This window comes from Corvus kubaryi, unplaced genomic scaffold (assembly GCF_017639235.1).
Source record: "Corvus kubaryi isolate FWS band 111438036 unplaced genomic scaffold, C.kubaryi_AGA036_p1.0 37387, whole genome shotgun sequence".
Classification (NCBI taxonomy): Eukaryota; Metazoa; Chordata; class Aves; order Passeriformes; family Corvidae; genus Corvus; species Corvus kubaryi.
The window spans coordinates 5622449-5649029 of NW_024581129.1; the positions used below are offsets into that span (position 1 = coordinate 5622449).

Below are 26581 nucleotides of genomic sequence, written 5' to 3' on the forward strand. Positions count from 1 at the left end.
CGCGAGTTCGAGTTCCTCATGCGGCAGCCGGCCGTCACCATAGGCCGCAACTCCTCGCAGGGCTCGGTGGACGTCAACATGGGGCACTCCAGCTTCATCTCGCGGCGGCACCTGCAGCTCAGCTTCCAGGAGCCGCACTTCTACCTGCGCTGCCTTGGCAAGAACGGCGTCTTCGTGGACGGCGCCTTCCAGCGCCGCGGCGGCCCGGCCCTGCAGCTCCCGCCGCAGTGAGTGCCGGGGGCCGGGGGCGGCGGGGCCGGGCCCGCTCCGCAGGGCAGGAACGGCCCCAGGGGCCGGAGAGGGACCCTCTGTCCCGGGGAGGGGACGTGGGGCTGGGCGGAGCGGGAGCTCCTTCAGGAGGGGACGGCGAGGGGATCCCTCGCCCCACCGCGCAGACGGTGAGCTGCCTGTGTCCCATGCAGGGGATGTGGGTCTGCCAGGAGAAGGGCCTGAGGTGATGGTGAGGGGCCACAGCTGATGAAGGAAACAGGGGTCAAGGATCCCCCTGCCCACCAAGGGTCAGAGGGCATGGTGAGGGTCTGCCTCTGAAGAAGGTGGAGGGCTTGAGATAGCGGTGAGGGATCTCCTTGCTCACGGAGAGCCTGAAGGGACAGTTAAGGTCCCCTCCCTTGAAGCTGGTCACAGTGGGTGAGGGACACTCACCTGGTGGAGGGCCTGAGGTGGCAGTGAGGGACATCTGCCTGTTGACGACTTCAGCATCAACAAGGGATGTCCTCGCCTTCCCGGCCTTGCTGCTGTCCGTGGCTGACAAAGGGATCGTGTTCATCGGCACTGGGGCTGCTCACTCTGCGGGAACCATGCCTGGGGAAAAAGTGTGAAGAAGTGTGAGCCCCTCACTGCAGGGTATCCCCCATGGTCGTCGTCCTCCATGCCTGCCTGCAGACAGACTCATGTTCAACTGGTGGGCCTTCAGGGTTTCAAAAAGACAGAGAAGGAGGGACTCTCAGTGGGCTAGAACTTGCTACACCCAAGGCTTGTCTTCGTTGGAAAAGATCTAGTGGAAAAAGTTGGAAACCACTTTGCCAGAGTGCTTACTTAAGGGTTGGCAGGTTAGGTGGTGCTCCTGGTGCCTCTCTGGAGCAGCAGAAAAAAGGAGTCAGGCCAGGCTGGGAGTGATGCTGCTCACCAGGACAGCAGGTGCCCAAGGTGTCTTTGCTTCCTTAAGGAACGGGAGAAGGATGCAGAAGGGTTTGCTATGCTACCAGGGCCTGTGTTCTGTTAGACTCTCTTGCAGAAAGAAGAACGAGGTTGATGTTAAGCTATTTCTTCCTCTGAAAGCATTGTTTATGGTTGCTGCGTACTGTCCAGCAACTGCAGTGCTTCACCCCAGGGCAGCAGCATGGTAGTGGTGGGTGATGTAATTCCTGTGTGCATCTCCTCAGGTTGTACCAGACAGACTGTGCCTAATGCCCTCTCGGAGTGGAAACGCGCTGTAAAGGCAGGAGACTGGGGGTTTGTTGTTTGTACAAAACATCTCTTTGCATCTGTCACGTTTTGGCTTTGGTACTGTTTACCTCCAGCACCAGGGTCCTGGAGTTATCCCTCTCTTGCCAGCCTGTCGCTCAGGGGAGGGTTTTTTAATTACTCATTTCCTCTGCAGGCTGCTTCATTTTGTATTTAGTAATTTAGTTACAGCTCCCTAGCTGCTCACTCTCTGAGGCGTTTTGGTTTGTAATGTGTTTCATTTTCTATAAGAGATGTCCTTTAGTGTCTGTTTAATTAATCTGGCTTTGTAAAACAAGACCACCTGAAGCCCTGGGCACTTCTGTTGTCATTCCCTCTGGCTCTGGTGTCTGTGCAAGCTCTCTCCTCCCTGCCATTCTGTTTCTTCACTTGGTTAATTATAAGCATTGTGATAGAAAACTATGTCAACCAGCAACCTCGTTGCTTATTTCTGTCCCCTTTGCTCCTGACTCCTGGAGTGGGAATGGCAACTTTCCTTCTGCATCCCTTTAAAGGGAGGAGTTTAATGTACACTTACGAACTGTACACAATAAGGCATCCTCATAGCTTGGCTGCTGTTTGAGCTACATAAATAAACTTGGTGCTCCTCCCTTTCTGACTTCCAGAGTAGGAAAATGTTTTGCATCAATCTAGAGGAATTTGGCCCCTTGCTTCTGTCAGGTAAACAACTCCTTACTGGCCAGTCAAGGGTTTGTAACCCAGACCAGGAAGAAGAAAATCTTGTTGAAGCTTGGTGTACACAGTCTTGATTGAGGCTTGAAACTCTGCTGTTTTCTCATTATCTCCACTCTTGAAAAATCAGACGATTCCCTCCAAGTCACCCTCTTCACTTGCACACACACAAAAATCTCCTCTCCCCAGTAAACACAAAGTGCCATTTCTTTTCTGTAGAGAAACCTGTGTGCTTCCTGCCAGCTGATGTCAGGAGGACAGAGTGAGGACGGGTTGTAGTACACAGACTTTACACGATGTTTTCTGCATATTATGGTAACACTCCTGCCCTGTTTGATACAGCCACACCTTCTCTGTGTACCAGCAGGATGTACAGTTTATATTAAGTTTCAGGAATTAGTGATCATTCCATTCAGTGTTTTAGAGGGAGGTCCTTGTGATGTGGGGAGCTCTTGCTGGTAATATTTTAAGAACCAATTGTTTGCATGGTTGTCCTCCCTTTTTCCCCCCCCACACCTGCAAAGGACGGCAGAAATGTGCAAAGTGCTGTTTGCTTTGGACCACTGCAGTCACTGCTGCTGTTACATTACAAGCAAAGGAAATGCTTGTGCATCATGAGATCATGAATGGAAGCAGAGGGTTCCAGGAAAAAGTGTCTTTCAGTTTAGTTCATACAATTGGCTAAAAAATAGTTGCTGAGCTCATAAATTCTGTTTTCTGAGGTTCTGTCTCACTTCACTATTTCTGTATAGAACTTCTCTTTTCTAAGTTTAGAAGTAATTCCTGAAATGTACAGAAGATCTTGTCAGGAGGGGTGGGGAAGGAAGGAAAGGGGGAGTTCGAGACATCTCTTGAAGGCTGTACTTACCTCCTGTCTCAACAGCCCTACTCAAAATCGAGGGCTTTTGAAAATCTTTGTATCACTTCCTCCATCATCGTGGTGTGTGTGGATTATCTGCTGTAGCCAGGATTTTACTGCTGGGCAGGAGTATCATATTCCACAGCTGTGTTGTTATGGGAGGTTGTATTTCACAGATGTGACGACATAACTATACCATATAATTAAACAATAATAACCAACAAAGAGGACATTTCCTAGAGGTTAATGACACTTAGGAACAAAGTGGGTGGAAGAGTGGAGGGCCTATGGTACAGCTGAAGATCCTTAATCAGTTTAATTAATAAGTGCCACACTGCAGCAGACATTACAAATATGAATCAAGATGAAATGATGGAAGTACTTACATCAAAAATAAGTGCTTCAAATCAAATTAATGATTTGCTAGAAACTCTTTTTATAGCTTGTGATTTTTTTTAGCTGTGCTGGTGGGAGCTGGAAATCTGTAGATAAATATCTGGGTATAAGATACCCAGAGAGAAAGAGAGGAACTCAAAACTACCAGGAGAATATGCACTAGATTTAAAAAACTATGGATACCAGAAAAAGTGTAAGATAGAGCAGGAACTATTAACTGTAGTATTTTTTCCTCTTGAAGACAGTAGTTTCTTCAAATTTACACTGTAATCAGGTGTTTACAGGATCAGGCTAATGATGAATTATTAACTTTTTCTTGGTTGTCTTCAAAATTGACTCAGTTTTAAAAATAATTGGCAACAAGAAGTTAGGCACTTTCAGTAACTAAAATAAGCATTTGTTTGGTTATTTATTTATTTTATCCCTCAGAACAGAAGGAACTGTTAACAGTTGAAAGTTAAACTTGCTAACCTGAATTTTAATTAGCTATGAGTCAAGTCTTCAGATGCTCCTAAATACAAAAGTTCTATTGACTACAACCTGCAAATGTTGGTTGAGCATAGCCTGATAATAGCACTTGAGCCTTTTGAACTGTGAGCTCAATAGATTGGAAAATGATGCTTGTCTGGGAACGTTTCATGGGATATTTGCTTATTGCTTCTGTGACCATTTAGAAATTTTGCAGTAGTGTAATTAATGGAGCCTGAAGTTGGCGTTTTTCAGTGTAAATGGATTGTTTCAGTATGAGATTTCTCAGCATAAAAACAAGTTTTTAAACCTGTAGTTCTTTTAGCATTTAGGAAATAAATGGAGGAGCTTTTTTAGTTTGAGAATAAATACAAGAGAAGTAAATATATGGATGTATGAAACCATATTAAAACACGGAGTTAAAATAAAAAAAATATGTATATAACCCCCATTATAAATTGAAAACTTACCATGCATGTCAAGTTTTATTAAGAGCATGCTGCTTTATTTATAATGGGATTTTTCTAGGTGCTCAATAAACTTGACAAAAATAAATACTTCAGTACTCTGACCACACACCAAGGTGCTGATCCTGCAGAATTTTACCCGTGCATTAATCTTTCCATATTGTGAGCACACAAGTTCCCTTCGGTGTCTGGGTAGTGGAGGTGTCTCAGCAACTGGGGTTTAGTAATTAGAAAATGGAGAGTTAGATCCAGTTTCTTAGGGACATAGCTGTACAGTCTGTTAGCCAGAAACTCGGCACTAATTCAAGTTTAAAAAAATGCCATATTCTAGAAAAATGGAGATGTGCACAATGCACTGCAGTGTTTTGGTGACCTCACCAACCACTCGAGCTCCATTCTTGTGGTTGGAGCGATGCCATCACGGTGGGTACGAGGGAGGGTGTCCTTACATCTGGGGGCAGCTGCACACCCTGTGTGCACACACTAAGGAAATGCTTTGACCACATAACCACGACTGCAGAACTAGTTGTTTCTGAAATGCTGCATATGTATGTTGTCTCTGGTAACTCGTTAGGTAGTTTTGCTTCTTAAATATTGCATTATCTGCATTTGCAACTTTTCTTTTTTGTTCTTTGTTTGAAATACGCTGTTTGCTGTGCTACAGCTTGTGGATGGTGGTTTTACTCTTGCTAGAAACCCTTTAAAGATTTGCTTTCTTAGTGCTTCATCTTGTATTTTTCATGCTCTTACTTAATTTCAAAGACTCTCTTTGAGAACAGGTTTTTTTAGTGCACAGCAAGATGTGATAAAGGATTACCTGATTTTAATTATGGAATTCATGTCAAGTAATAATTTTTGGCTAAGCAGCTCAATTTGTCATGAGTTATATTAAACGTTTAAGGGAAAGTTTCTCTCATGTGAAACTGCTGCTCAATTTGTTGATTCAAAAATAGCTGTGCTGTAAGTCAGGTTGTGAGTATAAACTAAGGTTATGCAAAACTCAGTGTATGTCCTTATGGATTTTTTTAAACCAGGCTTGGTTCAGCTTAGCTGATGTGTTTATTATGAAAAGATGAATCTAACGAGAACATGCCACACTTGTCTTGTACAGTTTTGTGTGGAGTCTCAGCTATAAAGTCATAAATGTGGATTCAAGTTGTGCTGGTGGAACTTCTTTGTGCTAGCAAACTCTTGATCATGGCATGTATCCTTAGGTGACTGTGGGATCCTTCCTGTGGGTACTGTTGTGTTTTCATATAAATCTAGAGGATGAATGAGTGTGAAAGTTTTTGCTTTTCTGAAAACGGGGACTAAAAATGATGAAATCTGTAGTAATTCATATCTTAGTTATTTAGGTGCCAGCTGTGTGAGCATACTCACTGTAGAGCATCTGTCCTGGTAACAAATCAAAATATGCTGTTTGCTTTTTTTTAGACCCCCCCTCTCCCCCCCCGAAAACGTGATAGGCAGCCTTGCACTGAATCACTGAAAGCATAAATGACAACCAGATTAATGTGCTTGTTGTCTTTGTAAGCAAGCTCCCAGTAACTGCTCCGCTGGCCATTTGGCGTCAGAGCTGTTCTGTGGGACGCCAAATTCTCTTGCTCGGTGTTGCAGTTTCCTGGAGGAGTAGATGTGGCAACAGGATGTTGGTAGAGAACAGGAAACTACTTGAATTTGCCACTTATGCCATGCAAATAAAGGCTTATTGCTGGCCCAGGTGTGGTAATTAGTGTCTGTTGTTGAGAGGAGTTCGTGCAGTGGTGGCAGAGAGCGGAGCCAGAGAGGATTTGGGGGCTGCTGTGTGACAGCATGGGGTGACGAAGGGGACAGGCTGGTGAGGTGCTTGTTAAACCACTCCGATCTGACAGTTCCCTCCAGCTGGCTTTCGTATTCTGGGGGGATCTCTGCTAGCACTCAGCTCCATATCAGCTCCTCTGGCATGTGGTGATTTACTTTGAGCTCCTTCTAGCTCAGTGTCTGAGCAGTGTCTGGGTGTTCTGCCGTCAGAGCGATGGGGCTCTGTAACCAGAAATGCTTCACAGACCAAGCTTGACCTCACTGCTGGTTAGACATGATGAGACAGCTTTCCTTTCCGATCCAAGTGGAAATGTGGTTAAAAAAAAGAAAAATCATGTGCTTTTGAGCTGGTGGTGTTAATGAAAAGGGAGAAATTTTCTCATTTGCTTTTAGTACAGATTCTTTCTTTTTCCTTAATAGCCATCCAGAGCACAGAGGCTTCTCTCACATGTAGCCATGTCCAACACCAGCTTTGTTTTATTAACTTTGGTTCAGTCCCTGTACATCTCGGAGTTTCCTGAGATTGCAGACTCATGACTAGGATATCCACTGTAAAGAAAGAAAAGTATGGAAGTGAAATGTGCTGTAAAGCTTAGTCCACGATGTATCAGGTGGTGGTCTTTGTTCTCTTACTGTTGCATATGCTTTGCAACAAATGCCTAAGAAGTCCCTTGAGCTTCTGCAGTGTTTTCTGACAGGTAAACTTAGGTTAGAATGTTGTTTTATGCATCTGAAATGGCTGATGGGCCCTTATGTAACTGAATGCAAGACTGAACCCAAGGAAAATGTGGAGCTGAAGGTCTGAGTGTCATTTTGCAGTGATTTTTTTGGATTTTTTTTTTTTTTTGACAAATTTGTAAGATGAAAAAGCTGAAGCATTTTTTTTCTGTCTCCTGAATGTGAGCTATGACAAGACATCTTGATGTACTTCCAGACATGGTTAATCGACTAATTGTGAGTACAAATTATTGTCTGGTCTTAATGCATTCACTTCAGTCAATAATTGAGTATTAATCACTGAACTGTTTTTTCAAGTATTTATAAGTCTTCCTATTTCAGTTGACTGCAGACTCCTCATAAAAGCAGATTGATGAGATGCTTATAGAGTAGATGAATTTCTCCCTTAAGTAAATCTGAGTGAAAATTTCCATCCAATTGTATATTCTTTGTTTTCATAGTACAAATACAATTTTACTGATGTCTATTCACTCTTGTCCACGAGTGCTTTTTGCTAGTAATTCACGTCTTTGGTTTCTTCAGAACAACTCAGTAAATGCATGTGTTCATTCCTTCTGCATGGCACTTAATTTTTATGAAATACATATTTTATTGGACAGTAAAACATTTAAGTATCTTAATGGCCTAATTAATACTCTGTATCCACTTCTGTCATGTGTATTTTGCTCTTCGTTATCCTTCTGCTCCTTTTTTCATGTCCTCGTGCATTTTTTATCATAAAAATTTCAAGCAGTCTTGAGAGAGCAGTCTATTACAAGGCTGTTCTTTGAATATTCAGCAATTCTAAGATTTGATTGATAGTCCCTTCCCTCCCATCCTGTCTATTTTTAGTAACTTAAAAGTGAGTTTAATTTCTTGGGTTGTCGTTTGTTGTATATGCGCAATTTACTTTGGTGGTTTTCCTCCCTCCTTTAAATGTACCAGATATGTAATTTTCATGTTCTTTGAGGATATCTTGACAGTTGGGGAGAAATAATGTAGAAGTTAATTGGGAGCTCTGCCTTAGCTGAAGGAGTAAAGATGGACAGTCTTTGTCTCGTTCTGTTAATATATGCTGTGTGATTAGGATAAGAGGAGGAGTAGAAGGAAACTTTCAGCACACTGTTAGCACTTATTATCCTGCTCCAAGAATCTTCTAGCATAAGAGCATGTTTTCATGTAAAAGTGCAATCCGCTTCATTTTTTAGGACAGAATGAGGAGACAAAAAGCCTTGCAGAGGTGGTGTAAGGACTGTGGAAAAGGATGTCCCTCCATCTCTCTCTGAAGTACAACCTTGGAACTGTACCCCCTTTTTCTGCTTCATGCCACTTCAAGGAGAGCTTTGGGAAATCTTCCCACACAAACTGTTTTAATCTTCTATCTCCCTTTAGGCCACATACAGAAGCCACCAACAGTTTGTCTAAGCAGGACTGGACTCCCTGCAGAGCCAGTTTGTGCACTTGTTGAAGGAATTGTTCTTGAGCAACTTCAGGCCTTTCCTCTCTCGAGGGCATAAGAACTCTGGACTCTTACACACTCAGAATCCTGATTGTGTGGGAGGAGAAAAGGACTAGACACAGAAAGCAAATTTTGTTTCTATCTGATGGGTAGACCAAAAAGGATTTTGCTTTTCATATTCAGTTTGAGGCGTAACCCAAACTAGTAAGGGTAGGCTCTTGGTGTGGGAGATGTGCCAACTGCTATTTATTTATTGATCTTGTTCCTTTTTTTACTTGTCTCATGGCTGGCGTAAAGTGGTGCTGGTGGCTGCCTGCCCACCATGTGTAAAGGGGTGTTGACTGTCAACAAGCCTGGCAATTGGGTAGCTTTGCCTCCTGCCTTGTCCATTCAGCTGAATAATTACTATGGCTCTTCTTTTCCCATGTCTCCCTCAGACACCATCTAATGAGACAAGATAATGAAACTGTTTTAGTCCTGGGAAGACCTGCAAAGGAAGTCAAAGGCTGGCTGCTAATGCCTTTATGGAATATTAAGGCAAGCACTGAAGTTTCCTTCAGGCATAGGAATTCTTAGGAGAAAATTCCTGATTGTTAGTGGTTCAATAAAAGGATTGCTATCATTTTTTGTGTGTATTTTGTGTAAACAAGGCATATGCAAACTGGCTGTTGAAAATAGGCACAGTCAAGTAATTTAGACTTGCACATCATCTGTTTACAATCATGTGTCCCAGAGCGATGCTCACTGCAAACAGCCACGGGATGAAGTTGGGAAACAAGTTTGTTTTGATGGATATTGATTCTGAATCTGAGGTCCCTAGTCACCAAGTGGGTGCATCCTCTTCTCTAAGACGCTACAGTTTCTTCTCAATTTCTTCCTGCTTTGTTCTCCATTGCAAGAATGAGAATTCCTATTAAAAAAACCTATAGCAGAGAAGGGCCAGAATTGTGTTCCTCAAAAAGCTGATACTGCAAACTATGAAGCTCGTATAAATCTTCCAGGTAAGGTACATCCGTTAAAGTAAAATATTTTCCTAATTCTGTATATTCTCTTGAAGCAAAGGAAAGGGAGTATTAAACTATGCCAGTAGTATGACAAGGTAACTCTCTAAAATGTTCCTAATTTAAAAATAATGAAACCACTGTGGTGACAACTTCCACATGTGCTGCGTTTTGCAAGAGTCATTGTCACTTCAGTTGGTTAAATTCTTTGCAAGGATTAAACCCCTCAGCACAGTTGTATATACTGGCAGGATTTAAAATACCTTAGAAATCTTGTGATTGTTTTATATTGTTTGCAGTCTTAAACCATGTCCTGCTAGGTGGTCTTTCACAAGCCAATTCAGTGCATCATCATCTGAATCATAGTAAAATTATTCTCTTCTTTAGTAGAGGGAGGGAAGGTTGTGCCTGGGATTCTCTTTTAACCTTTATTTTAAATGTCAGTATTTGGAAGGATGCAGGTGGATGTCACTTTTGTAGACACTTGTGTAAGAGGCTCTGTGTTGCCCCAAATGTTTATTTGGCTCTGAGTCTAGAAGTTGTCAGCTTTTAAAACATTTAAACTACCCTCAGAGCTGTTTTAAAACAGTAATCCTGGCTTCCTCTACTGGGTATTGAATGGGTTGTGAAATGTCTTCAGAGGGAGCGGAACGGACTTGTGTGAACATTTTGCAAAGTCTTAACTCCATATGGGTACTTTTTTATAAAGTACATAAATAGTACATTAGCTTTTCCAAATCACTTTCTAAATGAACTGAACCAGCCTCAAAGGAAAATACATCATAGTCATGCTCTGCGTGTTAGAGCCCTCTTAGAGAGTCTGATTGAATTCAAAGGTTAGTACCATCCCACACACAGGCTTTTTCTGGCATATATATGTGGAAATTAGGATTTTTTCCTGAGCTTTACTGAGGTGATTTTGTTTTGCACAGCCTTCCTTAATGTGTTTATAGGTAGTTCCCTGGCTTTGGAAGGGTGAGTCTGCTAAATGGCTTGTGAGACCTTTCAAGGTACTGGGCTGGCTACTTGAAAGCATACCCTACTAAGATGAATGGCCCATTAGAAGAAAGTTGATGGCATTGTAAATGAGATTTTACATGAGAATCAAACTGCTCTAGTGTATCCAGCAAAGATGCTGAAACAAGTGCCTCTCTCTGAAAAGGTTATTAGGAGATTTTATGAACTGCTATTTTAACGATTAGTTTTCCCTTATTCTCTTGGGTATAAAAATTTCCCAAGAGTCTGGATACTTGTACTAATAAAGAAAGAGCCTTCTCAAGGAAATGGGAGTTAAAATGAAAATGGGGATAGAATTGAAGTTGCTGCTTGCCTGTGGCAGCAGTGGACAGACTTGTGTGGTAAAAGGGGCAGGATGTGCAGCCAGCTGAAAGTTCCATGGCAGTTAAGCAAAGATTTAAAATTCTTGGTATTGAGTGAGGTATGGAAATGAATAACCAGTGCTTCTTGTAGAGGCCAATTGTGGCCCTGCAGTTAGTTCCATACTGTCAGTACATATTTAATTCTTGGTGTACTGTTTAATTTCTTATTGAAAACAGAACTCTGTGTAGAAGCTGGTATAGGGAAGTTCCTCTGAGTGTGGGTGCAGGTGGGGCTTTTTTTTGGCACTGAGGTAGGTGTTAATTGTGGTTTATGATTGAGGGGGAAACATAGTTGAGTGTCTCTGCCAAGATGAGCAAAGAAGGAAAATAGTTAATATTGACCTTTTTCATTTTAACCAAGATCGGTGGGACCAGCAGAGGCTTGGAAAACCTCTCAGAAGGGCTCTTGAATTTCACAGAAGCAGGGAAGGAGTGAGAGGTGGTGGCGAAGGCTGAGTCACTTCTTGTGGTCTCTGCTGTGGTAGAATGGAAGCCAGACTTAGGCTCGTATCTTGAGGTTTATCTTGGAGCAGGGAAAAATTGAGTGTGAATGGGGGCTAGGCGGCCTTTTCTGGTGCAGAAACACTGCACCAGAAAGTGGGTAAGTGTGTGTGTATTAGAGAGCTGGTGTTGGGAATTTCTGTGACATCTCTGAAAAGCAATGTCAGGCTCACTGCCTGGGGCTGCCAGAGTAGCCACGGTCCAGGAGTCTTCAAGCAGCCAGGGGCTACGTGTTGTCATTGGGATTGGGAGCTGTGGTTTGGCAGTGCTCCCTTAGGCCTGGGGAAAGTGGGAAAAGAGAAATCCTACAGGAAGGTGAGACACATCAGACCTCTAAGCCCTTGCAAGGGCTGAGCAAAACATGCTCCTGATCCAAGACTATGCAGTGTCTGCCATTTCAGCCTTAGAGTGTAGAATTTGATGTTTAAGGAAGGATCAGTGCAGGACGAGGTGGCCAGAGCAGAACATAGAATTAAGCGTCATCCTGCATTGTTTCGTAAGAGTTGCCTTTCACTGTGCACTTGAATTAACTTAGTGGGACAGCAAGTTACCATGGGGGTGGATGGACTAACCTTATTTATCGCTCTACTATATTTTTCCAATACCATAAAACCTTGGCTGCTGCCAAGCACACACTTGAAGTGTATTTATCTCCACAGAGTGCTTTTCTCTTTGGAACTTCTGTTCCACTCCATAGTTCTGCCAATTTGATCTGTACTTCAGCTTTGTTTAGTGGCTGTTATCTGGTGGGGTTGGGATTTTGTTTTGGTTTGGCATTTTTCATTTGAAACATCTCATTGGGATCTAAACTGAAGCTGCTTTAGAACTGAACACTTGGATATGATACTTACTTTTTTTACCAGTGTTGTCAGAGTGGCAACCATCTAAATGAAGCTCTGTGTCCGCTGAATAAGCCCCAAACTTCTGGGAATGAAGGGTCCTCCAGGGCTTTGTGGAGATGCTGCCTTAAGACACATTTGAGCTCTCTGTCAGAGCAGGAGTGACAAGTGTGATGTTCATTCTTCCAAGATGGACACTGGCTGAACAGGACTGAAATCCCCACTTGCATGCAGCCTGTTTTACAGAGGTCCATAGAGGCCAGTAATGAATAGAAGTTGTTCAGAAGTGTTTGAAATATTAGAGCTACTTACTCTGTCACCCAGTCTAAACAGCTACCCAACCCAATGATAAACGTGGTTAAAATCCCTGGAGAGATCCTGTAAATCCTAAATATACATTTACCACATGAGCAAGGTGGGCTGCAGTTGCAGAGAGAAACAATTGATGCTGTTGCCCATGTTGATTTTTGTGGCTCTGGCATGTGTGGTGAGCAGGAGAGGAGTTAATTTTAGCTTGATTAGCAACACAGAAGGGAATCAAGATGACTGTTGTAAATGGCAGTGGGATGAGATCAATGAGGGTAGTTTATTTCCATGCATCTAAGTGGGTGTTCTAAGCAATTTAATTTTTCTTTTTTGTTTGTTTTTAAGAGAACCAAGAATGTTAATGCATTTAGTCCTTGAAATCCTTCTGGGACGGCAGTTCTGGATACTTTGTTGTTGTTGCATGGTCATTGCTTTAAATGAACACCAGGTGCTTGTGTTCTGTTCCCCAGCAGTTGTTTCCCTGCTCTCTGTTACCTGGCTCAGCAGCAAGTGGTGAGTGATTCTCAGTACTGCACTCTCCATTTTTCTCCTACTCACCTTTGTTTATATTCTGGAGCATGTTCCCAACTGTTTATGATTAAACATTGCTCAAACAGCCAGGTTAAGATTTATTGACACAAAGGAGGCTGGGAGGAGGGAGTGGCTGGCTGGTCATCTGTGTCTACTTCCAGCTGATAGTGATGTTTTTGATGTTGTCCACGTGTCTGTGCAATGGAGGCTGCTGTCCAAAAACACCAGCAAGGGGCTGATCCTTGTCAGCACAGCCTTCTTCCCTTTGTGTGACACAGTAAAAGTCTCGAGCATGGCAGTTTGTGTAGGTGATGGCACTCCTTTCTCTTCAGCTTGGCTTTCTGGAAACATCCCATGGCTCTTGAGGAGGGGACCTGTATTTTTCTCTTGGTAGGAGAGGCTTGCTGATCTCCACAGAGAGAAATCAGGATTTGAAACATGCTAAAAGGGTTGTGACCTATAGGAGTTTTAAGCAGTTATCCTTTTAAAAAAGATGTCTTGAAAAACAATGCTGTTATATGGAATGCAAGGAAGTTCAAAATGGAAGATTGGAAGGTGAGCACTATTTAGGAAAATAAATTAAAATACAGAAATACTAGCATTAAAAAGAGACTGAGTTCAGTTAAAAAAAGCCTTCTCTGGAACTAAAACAATTTTTTTCCTGGCCCTTCTTAGCTATGTACAAACCAGATAACTATCTAGCTTTTGAAGTGTCTGTATGTAGCATGTTAAGTTTTGGTTATTTATTTTCAAGTCACAGATACTGATAATTTTCAAGTTTTAGGAAAAAAATAAAACACAATATTGACAATATACTAAAAAATGAACAGATTGATCAGCCTAACATGGAAAGGGACTTTTGCACGTATAAGATTTGATAATACAAGTGAGATACAGACACGTGTTGCACGTAATTTACGTTTTCTCTGAAGATCAAATATTTCTTGGCTGGTGCAGAAATGGTTAAGATAGGATCTAGACCTCCACAGGCTGGAATACCTGATTAGAGCAGCCGTGGTACACAGGCTGTTGTGTGCTATATAGAGTCTCTTAATTCTCCTTATTTTTATGTATACAACCACACACACAACAAAATAACATAATAGGCTTGCTATGTGTTACAGATGGTATCAGGCATCTGCAGTGCTGATAGTGAAACTTTCTGGTGCTGGCAGCCAACTTCATTTAAATAAAAGCCTCGTCTGCTCTTTGTGCCAGCCCACTTCTTCAGTGGCAAACTTTCATATCAGGTTTTTGATGTCAGGCCACTCGTTCTGACACATAAAACACCTCCCTATTCCCAAGCTTCAAAATAAACAGGAGCTTTATGGTTAATTTTAGCTTCTAAGGACATCTTACTAAATGTTGTCTGCAGGTCTGTTAACACCCCTGGGAATGCAACTGCAGGGCTTTTCAGCATTGTCACTGCACTGAGAGGCAGAATAAATGAGAGAGTGGAATTGACTGGCAGAGTGTGGTGCTGGGGGGGGTGAAGATGTGGTTTGCCATATGACACACAGAAAAAAGTTCACTGTAACTTAACTGTGTTCAGAGACATGAAGTTGTTTATAGTAAGGACTGGACAGCAGAACAGAGCAGCTTCTGTAATGCTGTGGTGGAAGCTCTGGGGAGCCTTTAATAAAAAAAAAATCAAACAAACCCCCTACCCAATATTGATCAAAAGGTAGATGTCATTGATGCTGCAGATTAATTTATATTGATGTAAAATCACATCTGATTTTTGTGGGTGTGGGCAAGACCTTCTAAGGCTCATACATTTAGCACCTTGGCAGACTTGAGTTAGGTCTGCACTGGCTGTACTCCATGAAATCTGCCCTGTGTGCTGCTGACCTGCAGTGTGCTGGTGTGCAAAGGAATAGGAGCACTCAGGAAGGGAGCAGGAATTTGTCTTCTGATAGCCAGCCCTGTGCCCAGCGCTCCTGGTTTGGAATGAATGGCATATTTTGAAGCTGACTCCAATGTTTTGAAATGTGAAGCTGAGGGAGGTACAATTACAGCACCACCTCTTTGTTTCTCCATGCCCAGTGGATGGGCACCAAGTAACAACCATGTTGTGTTGTCACAAGTATTTAAAAGGCAACTTTGGTGGTGGGCTTCAACAGAGACCCTTCACCTTGATGGTGTTTGTTATAAAAGCCGAGTAATTATATTCTTTTGATTATACTAAGGCTTGGTTTCTGCCATCATCTTGCTTATCATTTGTCTGGAAATAATTGTCAGAATTTTTCTGAATCAATTTTAATATAAGTTTTAGTAGTTGAGGCTTTTCATGTTTTAAATAGGTGAGTTAATCCCTAGTCAGATGTGGATTCAGTTTGTAAATAGCTGGTGATAGTGATGGTATTTTGAGAATATTCTTCAGCTTGTTTTTGCAGGCAGTAACGTGAATGAACAGACGCTTAGAGCTGGCTTATAGTTGCTGCTGAAAAACTTTAAGAAAGGTCACTTTTGAAAATGCATGTTCCTGACCATTTGAACTTTGATGGCTTTCTGGAGGAGACTGGAGCAGCTTCTGGTAGGTAGGGGATTTTTTGGCATTGAACTGAGCGGGATTATTATAAGATGCATCCTGCTAAGCTGGGGATACTAGAATCTGGAGAAGACCTGTTGATAATGTTAATTCTCCAGGCAGGGTGGCAACTTCAGAGAGAGCCTCCTGCTATTCCTGCTGGCTCTCCATTAGCTGATAGAAACACCCTTCTCAGCAGTTTTGGCAATTTCTCCCCTGTTCTTCTATGAGATGCTATTTTGATACTCCATGAATTTATTCCCTGACCTTGCTGCGGTGTTTCATCACACTGAAAAAACAGCAACTATAATATCTTACCTAGTTTGCTCTCTTTTTCCCTTTTCTGCACTGTTTTACTCAAAGGGGAGAATCTGAAAGTGAAGCTGTGCTTGATGTCTCAAATAATTTTTAAAGAGTGAAATTGGAACATTATTAAAGAGATGTAAGGAATGTAAAATAAAGACATATATACAAAAATACAGCTCTTGATTCTTCACTGCTAATTCTCCAGTGTGAAACAGCCTCCAGTGTTCTCACTTGAATGAAAAATTAACTCAATTTATCCATTTGATCTGTGACAGCAATTTAAAGGATTGCTAAGAAAGATAAGAACTTGTGGGAAAGATGCGTAGAATAAAATGACTGTTGAAGTTTCACAACATGGTATCTATAGTGCAAACCCTCCTGAAGGTTTTGCTTTTAACATCCACTTGTTGGAGCCTAAAACCAAAATGCTCGTCTTCTTCTGTGTGCTTTTAAAGAAGATAATGTATGAACCAAACCAGCATTTTGTAGTTCTTTGGGTTGGGCTTCTGGGATCTCTTTTCCTTTTTAGCCTTCCTTATCAGCCTGGGGGTGTTTATACTCCTTCCCTCCCACCACCTGTTTGGCTGAGTTTTACTCACTGCCTTTTCCTGGGATGGGCAGTGGCCGAGAGCTTGCTGTTCTCAGTGCTGTGAGGGGGTATGTGTGCAGGGACTGAAGGATCACAGATATTTTCTGTGTGTGCCTGCTGCTGGCAGGGAGAAGAATCCCAGAAGTTTGGCCAAACTTTGCCATGAACATTGCTGTCTTCAAAAGGAGTTTGCTAAAATACCTACTTGAAAATCTGCCTCTGTGTGGAAGTGTTTCTCAATTTGTTTGAACTTTGATGAAATGGCATAGAGGGAAGCCCTGTGCAACTGTGCTCAATAGAAACATTCATTACAGCTAATTTACTTGGTGCTTTTAAGAGACATAGCTATTCATAAGTTGTGGTTTTGCCTGATGCTGCTGGTAGTATTTGTTTTAAGTAGATACACTTGCCTGCACACGCTCTTCGCCCATCTGAAATCTTGTCTGGCTGTGTTGGAAACCTTGTTGTAAACTTGGTGATCTGCAGTGTTAGGCAAAGCCCAGTGCAACCTGAGTGCCTTCTCATTAAGGGAAAAAAATCCTTTATCGTGTACAATTCCAGCTAAACAGTAACAAGGAGCATAAAGAAAAGGTCTTGTCTGTGACAAGGAAATGGCAATTTTGAATTTTCCTGAAGCACTGTCCTTGTTCAGCCATCTTACTGCACTTGCTTTCTCAAGGCCGTTCAGTGAATAAGCTCAGGAAGCACAAAGGTACTAAAAGGCATTGATTTTGCAGCATGCAGAGCCTGTGTATCCCAGCTGAGATAACCACAAACCCACTCCTACTCCTGCAGACAGGACCTGCCAGTTGCCATGGGAGGATTGCCATGGGTACACAGCCACAGGAAGCTCCTGTTGGAATGCAGAAAAACATTTTTGGTCTTTGTTTTGTCCCCTTGTGCACAGCGAAGTGACTTAGGGTTTGAAATAATTAGGCTGAATTTTAAAAAGACATGGTAACTTCTCTGATTGAGGAAGTTCTGAAAATTTCCAGTCTGAGAGTATCAGCATGTGGCTGATGTGATTTGCCTGATAAAGACCAGAGCTTTTCTCAAAATGAATGAATTGCAGTTTGTTTTCTGAAAGGAGAATGCAGTGTTTGGATCATGTGATGCTTAAATCTGAGTCTGTGGTTACATGCTCTGTCTTTTTTTATAGTCTGTTATAAATCTGCAACATTTTTGCTGGTACCTTCTTCTTTCCTTTGTCTACTTGATAATTTTCCCCTCCACCTTCTTTGTGTTGGTGATGCCATCTGGAAGGCAAGCTAAGGGATCTGATCTGCCTGGCAACTTACTCCCAACAAAAAAGGAAATTAATAATTCTTCCAATTACCTGGTTTGCCTTGCTGTGCAGAGGTTTGGGTACTGTTGGCATGAGGGTGATACTGAGAGAAAATGGCAGAAGAGAAGGAATGGCGGTGAAGGAAATGCCTCTTACAGCAGAGAATCAGATTCAGATTGTGTTAAAATAAATCTACATGAGATTGAATGCCACAGTTGATATCTCTTGGGGGAGGTTATTTTTAAGGCTAAGGAAACCAATGAGCCATCCACATGAAGCACAGAATTTTGCCCAGTTTCCCATTACTTATCCCAGCAGGTCCAGGAAAGATGAGGATTTCCAGCTAACTCAGATGCATTTCAAGGGAAGGACAGAAAATCCTTCCAGTAATCTGGAAGCACAGGGTAGTTGATAATAATTCCATTGGGTCAGATATAAGGAGTTCCTGATGACTTCAGTGTGAGCTTGCCTTTACTAAAACTGGGCTTACATTATTTCTAGTACAGGAACAATACCTAAGGCTTGGGTAAATGCCAGGGACCCCAGAACACTGCTGTTCAGCTACTTGGGCATCTGGTGGAACATGGCAATGGAAATAGTTGGGAATAGTTGGAATAGTCTTTTTCCAGAAAAAGTTCCCTGCAGAAGAAAATTTAAATTCATGAAGTAGAAGTAAAACCACTGTCTTTTGAATTGAACTAATTATTTCAAACATGAGCTCACTCACATATGCACACAGGGAGTTCTGGTTCAGTCTTGGCTGACAGATGAACTCCTTTGTGTATCTGCAGTGTGAAGCATGACAGCATATATTAAATACAGTGAGTGTGCTGCAAAGCATGCAGGGCAAGTGATTTGTGAGTTCAGGGTAACTGAGGTTAGGAACCCGTCCTCCAGATCTGAACTCATGTGGTGACTTAGAGAATAGTTGTGACCAAACATTACAATGGGTCTCTCTGTCATTGGAGCAGTGGGGGAGATCACTGTACTCCTTTATTTGCAGATGATCTCAGTACTTTTTAAATGTAGTTTTCTGTCAGTTATGTTACAAAGAGTAACAGTGATTTTTCTAGCTTTTCCTCTCACTGAACAATAGTGGATAATACCAGAGGCATTTTTGCAGGGAGCTCTGCAGTTTCTTTCCTTGCCCTGCTGCTGTTTGGCCAATTGCTTGTCTTCCTTTTCTTCAGATTGAGTTGATTCACTTCAGGAAGAACAAATGTGGATTCTGGACTTCACCATTTACTTGCAGACCCTTTGCTTATCTTCATGTATACAACAAATTATTTTACCAGCCACGAGGTATTTCACTGTGTGTTTGATAAATGACTTTATGGGTAGGTCTTCAATGGGATTTCTGTGCTAAAACTGCTCAGAGCAGTAGAGCAGTTGAAAGGGAAATAGCAAATGCTGAAAACTCTGTACTTTTAGACTGCAGTAATCTCCAAAATGAACCAAACACTCTTAAAACTGTGGTGGTTACACTGTGTATGTCCCGTAGCCTGTAGAGATGTGTAAGGAGAAGCATTATAGTGACTCTTAAATTGCCATGGTGATAAGCACATGCTTGTTTTGTGAAGTGTATTTAGACTAAAAAGAATAAAATGTATCTGTCTTCTTTCCTGCAGAACTGTCTGTAGTGTCAGTGCAATTGACTTTTTTGTTTGGAATGCAGATAACACTACCCAAGTAGATGATATAACTGTTTTCTTATTGGTATTGCTTACCAAGTGCTATTTACGGGAAAAGATTGTAGGGTAGGGAGTGGAACAGGAAATGTTGGATGATTTTATTATTATTATTATTTTATTACAAAGGAGGGGTGAATAGTACCTAATCTCCGGTGACAGCTCAGACAGCTTTCAGAGCTTGTTGTATGGTTTTATGACAATCATTCAAACTGATACTCATTTTAATTCACTTCTGATTGAAAGGTGTTTTTTGTACTTGTGTTTTTGCACACCTTGCTGCTTCAGACAGCTTAATTCCAGCAACATAATCATTTTGAGCAAAATACTTGTGTTGATTATTCCCGTTGGGGTGTAAGGGTCGAGTTTATTTTTGTGAAGGTAGAGAACATTGATTTGATTATTTTAGTTACTGAAATGGGAGATATCCTTCTCAACACTTTGCAGTTGAAGTGTTTTGTGCTAGGTGATGCAGTGAGGCTTTGTGCTATAGAAAAGCTGAAGTTCTGAAGAGCATTACTGTCCCTGGGCAGAGTGCAGCATCACAAAGCAACAAGTCTCGGTAAATAAATACTCCCAGATCAGCTGTTGCAGAGGTCACAGGAATTCTCAGAGCCTTGTTTTTGAAGAAATTAGAATCTCAGGTAGTTCTTGTCTCAGTTTGCTTATCTCTCTGTGGGCAGACCTTCAGGGCTTAGATACATGTTTAGTTAAGTGAAGCAAACTCTTATCTTTTTCTAACCAAATTTAGTTTCATTTTTGGTGCACAGGTGCTTAAACTTTCCCAGTGAGTCTTGTATGTTGTCCAAGGCACATCCTTTCACACTGCTTCAAAGGGTTTTGTGAATAGGGAGTGGATTTAGGATTTTCATAGATGCAGGCTTGTGGTTCTTTGCTTAGCTGGTTACAGAAGATGAAGAAAATTAGTTACAGGAGGTAATTGGGCACTTTTCTGTAATGGCTGCTCTGCACAGCACCTGCACATTGATTGTAGCCTGAAATTTTGGTATTTATGGTACACATTCGCTGAAAGGGTGACAAGTATCCACCTTGCCCTCCAGTAGAATTATGTCAGGTATCTTGAAATAGCTGGTAATAGCCTGACAGAGATGACTGACAGCAAATTCTCACTTTTACTGAGAAACACAACGAAATTTTGGAATTTTGTGCATGGAAATGGTACTGTAATCTTTGGGGTGAGCTATGTGTAATTGGCACAAAACAAACGATTTTCAGAGAAATTACAGGGGACAGAGAAACAGCTGTTTCATGGGGGGGTTGGGATTTTTTCTCTTTTACAAGGGTTTTTGTGGGCATTTTTGGTCAAACTTTAGCTAGTAATGACACAGTTCTGTTTCATCATGACGTGCTGCTGTGATTAGAGCTCTGGCTGGCCACCTCTGCTGAATCCAAGGTATTTATTGATGGTAGAGATTAACTGCCTCATCCTCAAGAGTTGGACTACTGTCCCTTCACATCACAGAATCACAGAATTGTGTAGGTTGGAAAGGACCTCTAAGATCGTTGAGTCCAACCATTTCCCCAGCACTGCCAATGCCACCACTGAACCATGTCCCCAAGTGCTACATCTACATGGGGACAGTGATTCTGCCACTGCCTTGGGCAGCCTGTTCCAGTGCTTGACAACCCTTTAGATGAAGAAACAGTTCCTAATGTTCAATTTAAACCTCCCTTGGCACAACTTGAGGCAGTTTTTTCTTGTCCTGTTGTTTGTTACTTGGGAGTCTGAGCCCTCCCTGGTTGCACCCTCCTGTCAAGAGCAAGAAGGTCCTCCCTGAACGTCCTTTTCTCCACGCTGAGCTCCCTCAGCTCCTCCTCAGGGACCTGTGCTCCAGACCCTTCCCCAGCTCTGTTCCCTTCTCTGGACATGCTCCAGCCCTTCAATGTCCTTCCTGAATTGAGGAGCCCAGAGCTGGACACAGCATTTGAGGTGTGGCCTCACCTGACAGTGGACAGTCACTGCCCTGGTCCTGCTGCTCACACGAATGCTGATACAAAGTCTAAGTGATGGTGGGAAAGGCTGAGATACTGAATGTCAACTGGGTGGTTACAGTATCTGCATGTTTGAAAAGGAAAGGGGCCCTTGCAGCAGAGGGAGACAGTCAAGCTTAAGCAGGTTTTGAATGAAACCTGAGGCCTGTGGTAACATTGGATTCAAATTGTAAAAAGTGGTATTTTTAACAGAACACCTCCTGCAATGTTTCTTGCTCGACCTGCATCTCAGCACTGTACCACAGATGCTACTGGTGCAGTTATACCCCCAACATTCAGGAATAACAGGATTTAATAAATTATGGTGAGATAAAGTAGACAAAGATGGTACCAACTTGCTGGTTACAACACATGTGTAACAGTTCCAGCTTACTTTTCTGGTTATTCCTTTTGCATGATGAACTGGAATGTTTATATATAACATAACATACTGCATTATGTTTATATGTATAACATTATATATATATACATATGTATATAATTCCAAGTTTTATATATACATTATTGTATATTTTTTATATATGTTTCACCTTGGCTTTCTCATGATTTGCCTTCTTTTTGTCACTGTGCTTTTCCTCCATGTAAATGTACAAGCATAAATCCAGCACAGTTTCCTGCCTCCTTTTAAAATCTTTAAATAGCCTTTTCTTGCTGTCATGGAGCAGATCTTAGCAGAAGTCATTTGGTGTTAACAGCACTCAGGGTGCTTTAACAAAGAAGTCAGTGACTGTAATAGCTTCTATTGAACCTGGTACTATGTTTTGGCAATTGCATCTCCGTTCCCTTTGCAACTGTGAGTAAAAGGTGCTTTGAGGAGGAGGAGAATGTCTGCTTTTTATAGAGCCATGCAGGGTATGCAGTCATTTTGTTGGGGTTTTTTCCCTAACCATCCTTCCTGAAGTCTGCTGTAGGGTGACTGTTTATGTAAAGTCTAGTGTTTCCTAGCACATTATTTTCAGACTCTATGTAGATGAAATGCTTGTGGTCACTGTCACTGGTTCACCACATGAAGGATGCCTTAATAGCATGGGAGCTGTGCTGTCAGTGGGAGGAGCTCATCCAGGAAACTTTTGGAAAAATCTGTCTTGTGTAAAACAAGCAAACAAAATTCTAGCAACATCTTTTATGTGACTGTAACCATGTGTGGAATGTGCATTCCTTCTCTTCCCCTTGGTCTCCAATGTATATATAGCATGCATTGAGCCACTGCTATGGATTCTGTGCACTCCAGCAGGCAGCACAGAGCCAGCAATCCATTTTTCTCCTGCCTGTAATCTAAGAAGGCAAGGATTGTTTCTGTGCAGTTTTTGGTGGTTGGGGAGGCTGTTTGTGTGTCTTTAGTTTTAATACAAACTAAAAAGAAAAAGCTTTCTATTCTCACTGCCTTGCAAGGCATCCTAGAGAAATTAGAACCCTTTCCCACAAGGAATTATGTATGTGCTGTGCTGTAACTGTGAGTTCAGACCATATGGTTTCTATGGCCAGGGACTGATGGCAGCACGTACCTGTCTGTAGCAGGTTATTGAGTAAATTCAGCAGATCTGTAACTGAGGCAGGCTCTTCCTGCCAGTAACAAGACCAAAGATTTTGCAGACCATTAATTCATCCATCTAATCAGCTGGAAATTTCAGAGGTGCTTGAAAGAGTTGCTTCTTGGGCACCCTTGGAAATACCAGTTAACTCCATTATGCTTTTTATGTTGAGTCCAATCTGTGCTTTCAGATTGATCTCTTTCTCATCATGAAAATGTTAAGCGGGAGTAAAAATTGTTATTGCATCTTTGGTAGGAATCATGCAACATGGATCAAATAGTATAACTCAGTTTAAATAACCTGAAATATATACAGTAATCTTAAGGAATGCATGCTCAGTTCTGCTTGGGTTGTCTGTCTTGTCCGGCTTATCTTCTGTAGAAGTGTAATTCTCAAAGGCTTAAGTCCTGCACTAATGTGCCTCACTCCTAAATTGGACTACCTGATATAATTTGAGTTTATCCTCTTGGTTGGAAAGAGGGTAATTAAGGGAACAATAGAAAAGCTCATTAAAACTGTATTCAGGTTCAGTGTAATGAAAATTCCTGTGACAAGATGATTCCAAAATCATGTTTTTGTGATTCCTCACTGACATGGTTCCCCAGCATTAGGCTGTATTGATTTGAAGCAGTTGCTTGAGCTGTGCTGGTGCCCCTGTTTGCATTGCTGTGGTGGTTGTGATAGACTGGAACAATAACCTTAATCCCAGGCACCTTCTCACCCCTGAGGGAAGGGAGGAGTTCCACAGGAATTTACAATCTGCTTTGCATTGCATTTCCATTTCTTGGGTCTCAGGTTTTTACATCAGGAAAAGCATAAATTCAGCTACATTACCCCCAGCTTGGTTTTTCAGGCAGTGTCAGTACTGAAGCCAGCACAGAGCAGGCTGCAGGACTTTCTAAAGCTGTGAGCACCCTTACATGTGTCCACTCCCTGGTTTTCCTGGGACTGGTTCCTTACAAAATGGCCATGTTCGTGCTAGTTACCATAATGCACAAAAGCTGGTTGTACATCCTGGGTTCTGCTTCAGTGAACTGGGAAGCCTGTCTGTCTAAAAACAAAATCACAGCAGCCAACAAATTGTTTGCTTGTGTAGTCAGCCCAGGCTCTGTTTCTCTCCGCTGGTTGTAGCCTGAGATTGCGGGTAAGTCACATGGCTGGATCGGGTGGCTCTGGGGAGGCTCGCAGGGAAAAGCACTGCTGGATGGGCCTTTTCAGCACATGTTTGCTGCCTTAGTTTAGACTTCACATTTCAGGTTGACTCATGATTTTGGGAAAGTAACAGATTTTCTTGAGATTGCCCGCACTCACAGGCTGATGGGACAGCCTCTCACGGTGGTTTGGTGCAGGTATCACTTTTTAGCTAACGTTGCTGCAGCGTCAGTGAGTGTAGTAGAGTTAAGGAGTTACTTTACCATCACCTCAGAACAATTTAAGAGATATGAATCTTGCATTACTGGGTCCTTCTGAAAGGAAGGCTTAAGTGGCAGGGGGATAGAGCTTGTTATTGCTATGAGGCTGCAGTGGGGGATCTCCTGGCCTCAGCAGTGCTGCAAAACTGCCTTAGGGCTCTGTGTAGTCAGGCCTGTTGATCAGCAGCAGGCTGGGATTGCACTGAACACTGTTGAACAGGGACTGATTTGTCCTTGACTCAGATGTTGGAAAATGCTGAGCAGTTGGTGTTACAGCAGAGAATTCCATCGCTCTCTGACAGGCAGCTCAGCTTTTTCCCTGATAAGGGCTTGAGAAATGATGAGGCTTTGCTCATACTGGTTTTGAGCCTTAGTCCATGTGATGCTCATTGCAAATGTATGTACTTTGAGCTTTTTCTCTTTAAGCAAATCCATGTAGCAGTACAAAGCTTAAAATCCAGGGCAGTGGCTCAACATCCTTGTTTCAGGTTCATCTCAGGAGGTTGGTGCCTGCTGCTGGCAGACACTGCAAGGCACGGACACTACTGTTTTGAACTATGCCTTCATGTTGAGTCTGCGGGGAACCCTGTTTAGAAGGGTTAGATAAACACAATTAGGCTGCATTGCCAGCAATGATGTTCTTATTTAATGCATTAATGAGTGCAGGTGGCAGGACCTCTGAAGTGAATTAAATGCAATGCAAACTCCTGCTGTACTAGCAGAGCCATTGTGAGCCACTGAATGCTGAGCCAGCTCATTTGAGAGATGAGGTGGGAGATAGGAATGAGCTTCCCATGCCTGAACGATAATTTTGAGCATTACCTTACAGCACAATCAGCTTGTGCCAAAGAACCAAGAGCAATCGAGTGTGTTTTAGAGCTGCATTTCTGTCAATAGCAGCATTAAGACAAGGTGGTCACAAAAAACAGACTGACTTGCTTGTCACCTTGTTCTGTTACCTGGTAGGGTTCAATAATGCACTGGTTAAAAGAATTCTGCTCAGCCCGCACCAGCACTTACAGTGCTAGAACAACATCACCCAAATCCCTTCTTTTCCTTCTATAGGCAAGATGCTGGAATCCAGCACAATTACTGTGCTCTGCTGGCCTTTCCCACGGTGAAACCTGGTTTTTATTTCCTGCTGCTTTAACCTTAGTATCAGTGAAATGATCCCTGGAAAGCTTGTATTGATTGCACATGATTGTCTAATTAAAGTGCAATAAGAAGAATTGCAGAACACTCGCTCTCACAGCCCTGTGCTCACTGTAGACACTGGAAATTAGAAAGCTTTCTGTTCAGATATGGAAAATGTCAGTGCTTATTTCCTTTTGAATTTCCCAGCATCTCCTGAAGGCTGCACTTGCAGATGTATGATTTTTTTTTCCTGAATAACAATTGGAAAGAAGTGTTACTTAGAGAAGAAATGAGGCCCCCATAGGCTTGCTGAGGCCCTGTTCTAACCCAGCTAGCTGTAACCCTAAAGGGAGGCACTTCTAAATGAATATATGTTAATCTGAAACCTGCTAGATGATCCTTTAGCATCATGTGCACCAATATAAATAGATACCAATTATACAATGTATAGAGGCAAGTCTTTAAATAAAGCTCTCTAGTCTTACCTGGAGGCTGTTTGTTGCTCTGTCTGGACTTTATGGCTGTTTTTCTCCCTGTCGCTTGTGGTTTGATGCTTTCTAGTGACTTGGATCTTCCTGAGATGTGTGCAATGAGCTAATTAAAAATAGATCCTAGTCCTTGATACATTTCAGGAACCCAAGAGTTTGTTATTACAGGAGTGCATCTTGCTTAGTCACTGATTGAATACATGGCCTTGAGGAAATCACTGAACTTACCCAAACCTTCAGTTTGCATCTAATCACTAAGTGATCTATGATTCACTGTGATATATTTACAGAGCTTTATGAATGATCAGTAAATCGACCCAAGATACTGGGCAGAAAGATGCTGAATGGTGGACTTTGAATAAATTCATCAATTGCATACAAAACCTCTTAAATACGTTCAGTATCATCCGTGAAACTGACTTTTCCCTTTCTTTCCCTTCCAGATGTACTTTCCGATTCCCTAGCACGGTTATAAAGATCCAGTTCACATCTTTATACCATAAAGAGGAAGTAAAAGAGGAAGCCTCAACGCATCCCCTTCGGCCACTTTACCCTCAAATATCACCGCTGAAGATCCACATCCCGGAGCCGGATCTCCGGAGCGTGGTCAGTCCCCTCCCATCCCCCACAGGCACTATCAGGTAAGATGTTCATTCTCCAAAATGTGTTCTCTGACATCAGTCTGCCAGCCCTCTTTCGTTTGGAATCCTTGCTGCAAGAAATA

At 42.3% G+C, this 26581-nt stretch overlaps 1 protein-coding gene across 1 annotated transcript in view; it reads left to right on the plus strand.

Moving 5' to 3' along the window:
• FOXK1 (forkhead box K1) overlaps positions 1-26581 on the plus strand; it is a 57095-nt gene that overhangs the window by 1957 nt on the left and 28557 nt on the right. The window contains exons 2-3 of the mRNA XM_042037585.1: positions 7-227; positions 26301-26498. Of these exons, the coding sequence (XP_041893519.1) occupies positions 7-227; positions 26301-26498 (419 nt within the window). The remainder of the gene's footprint in view (positions 1-6; positions 228-26300; positions 26499-26581) is intronic.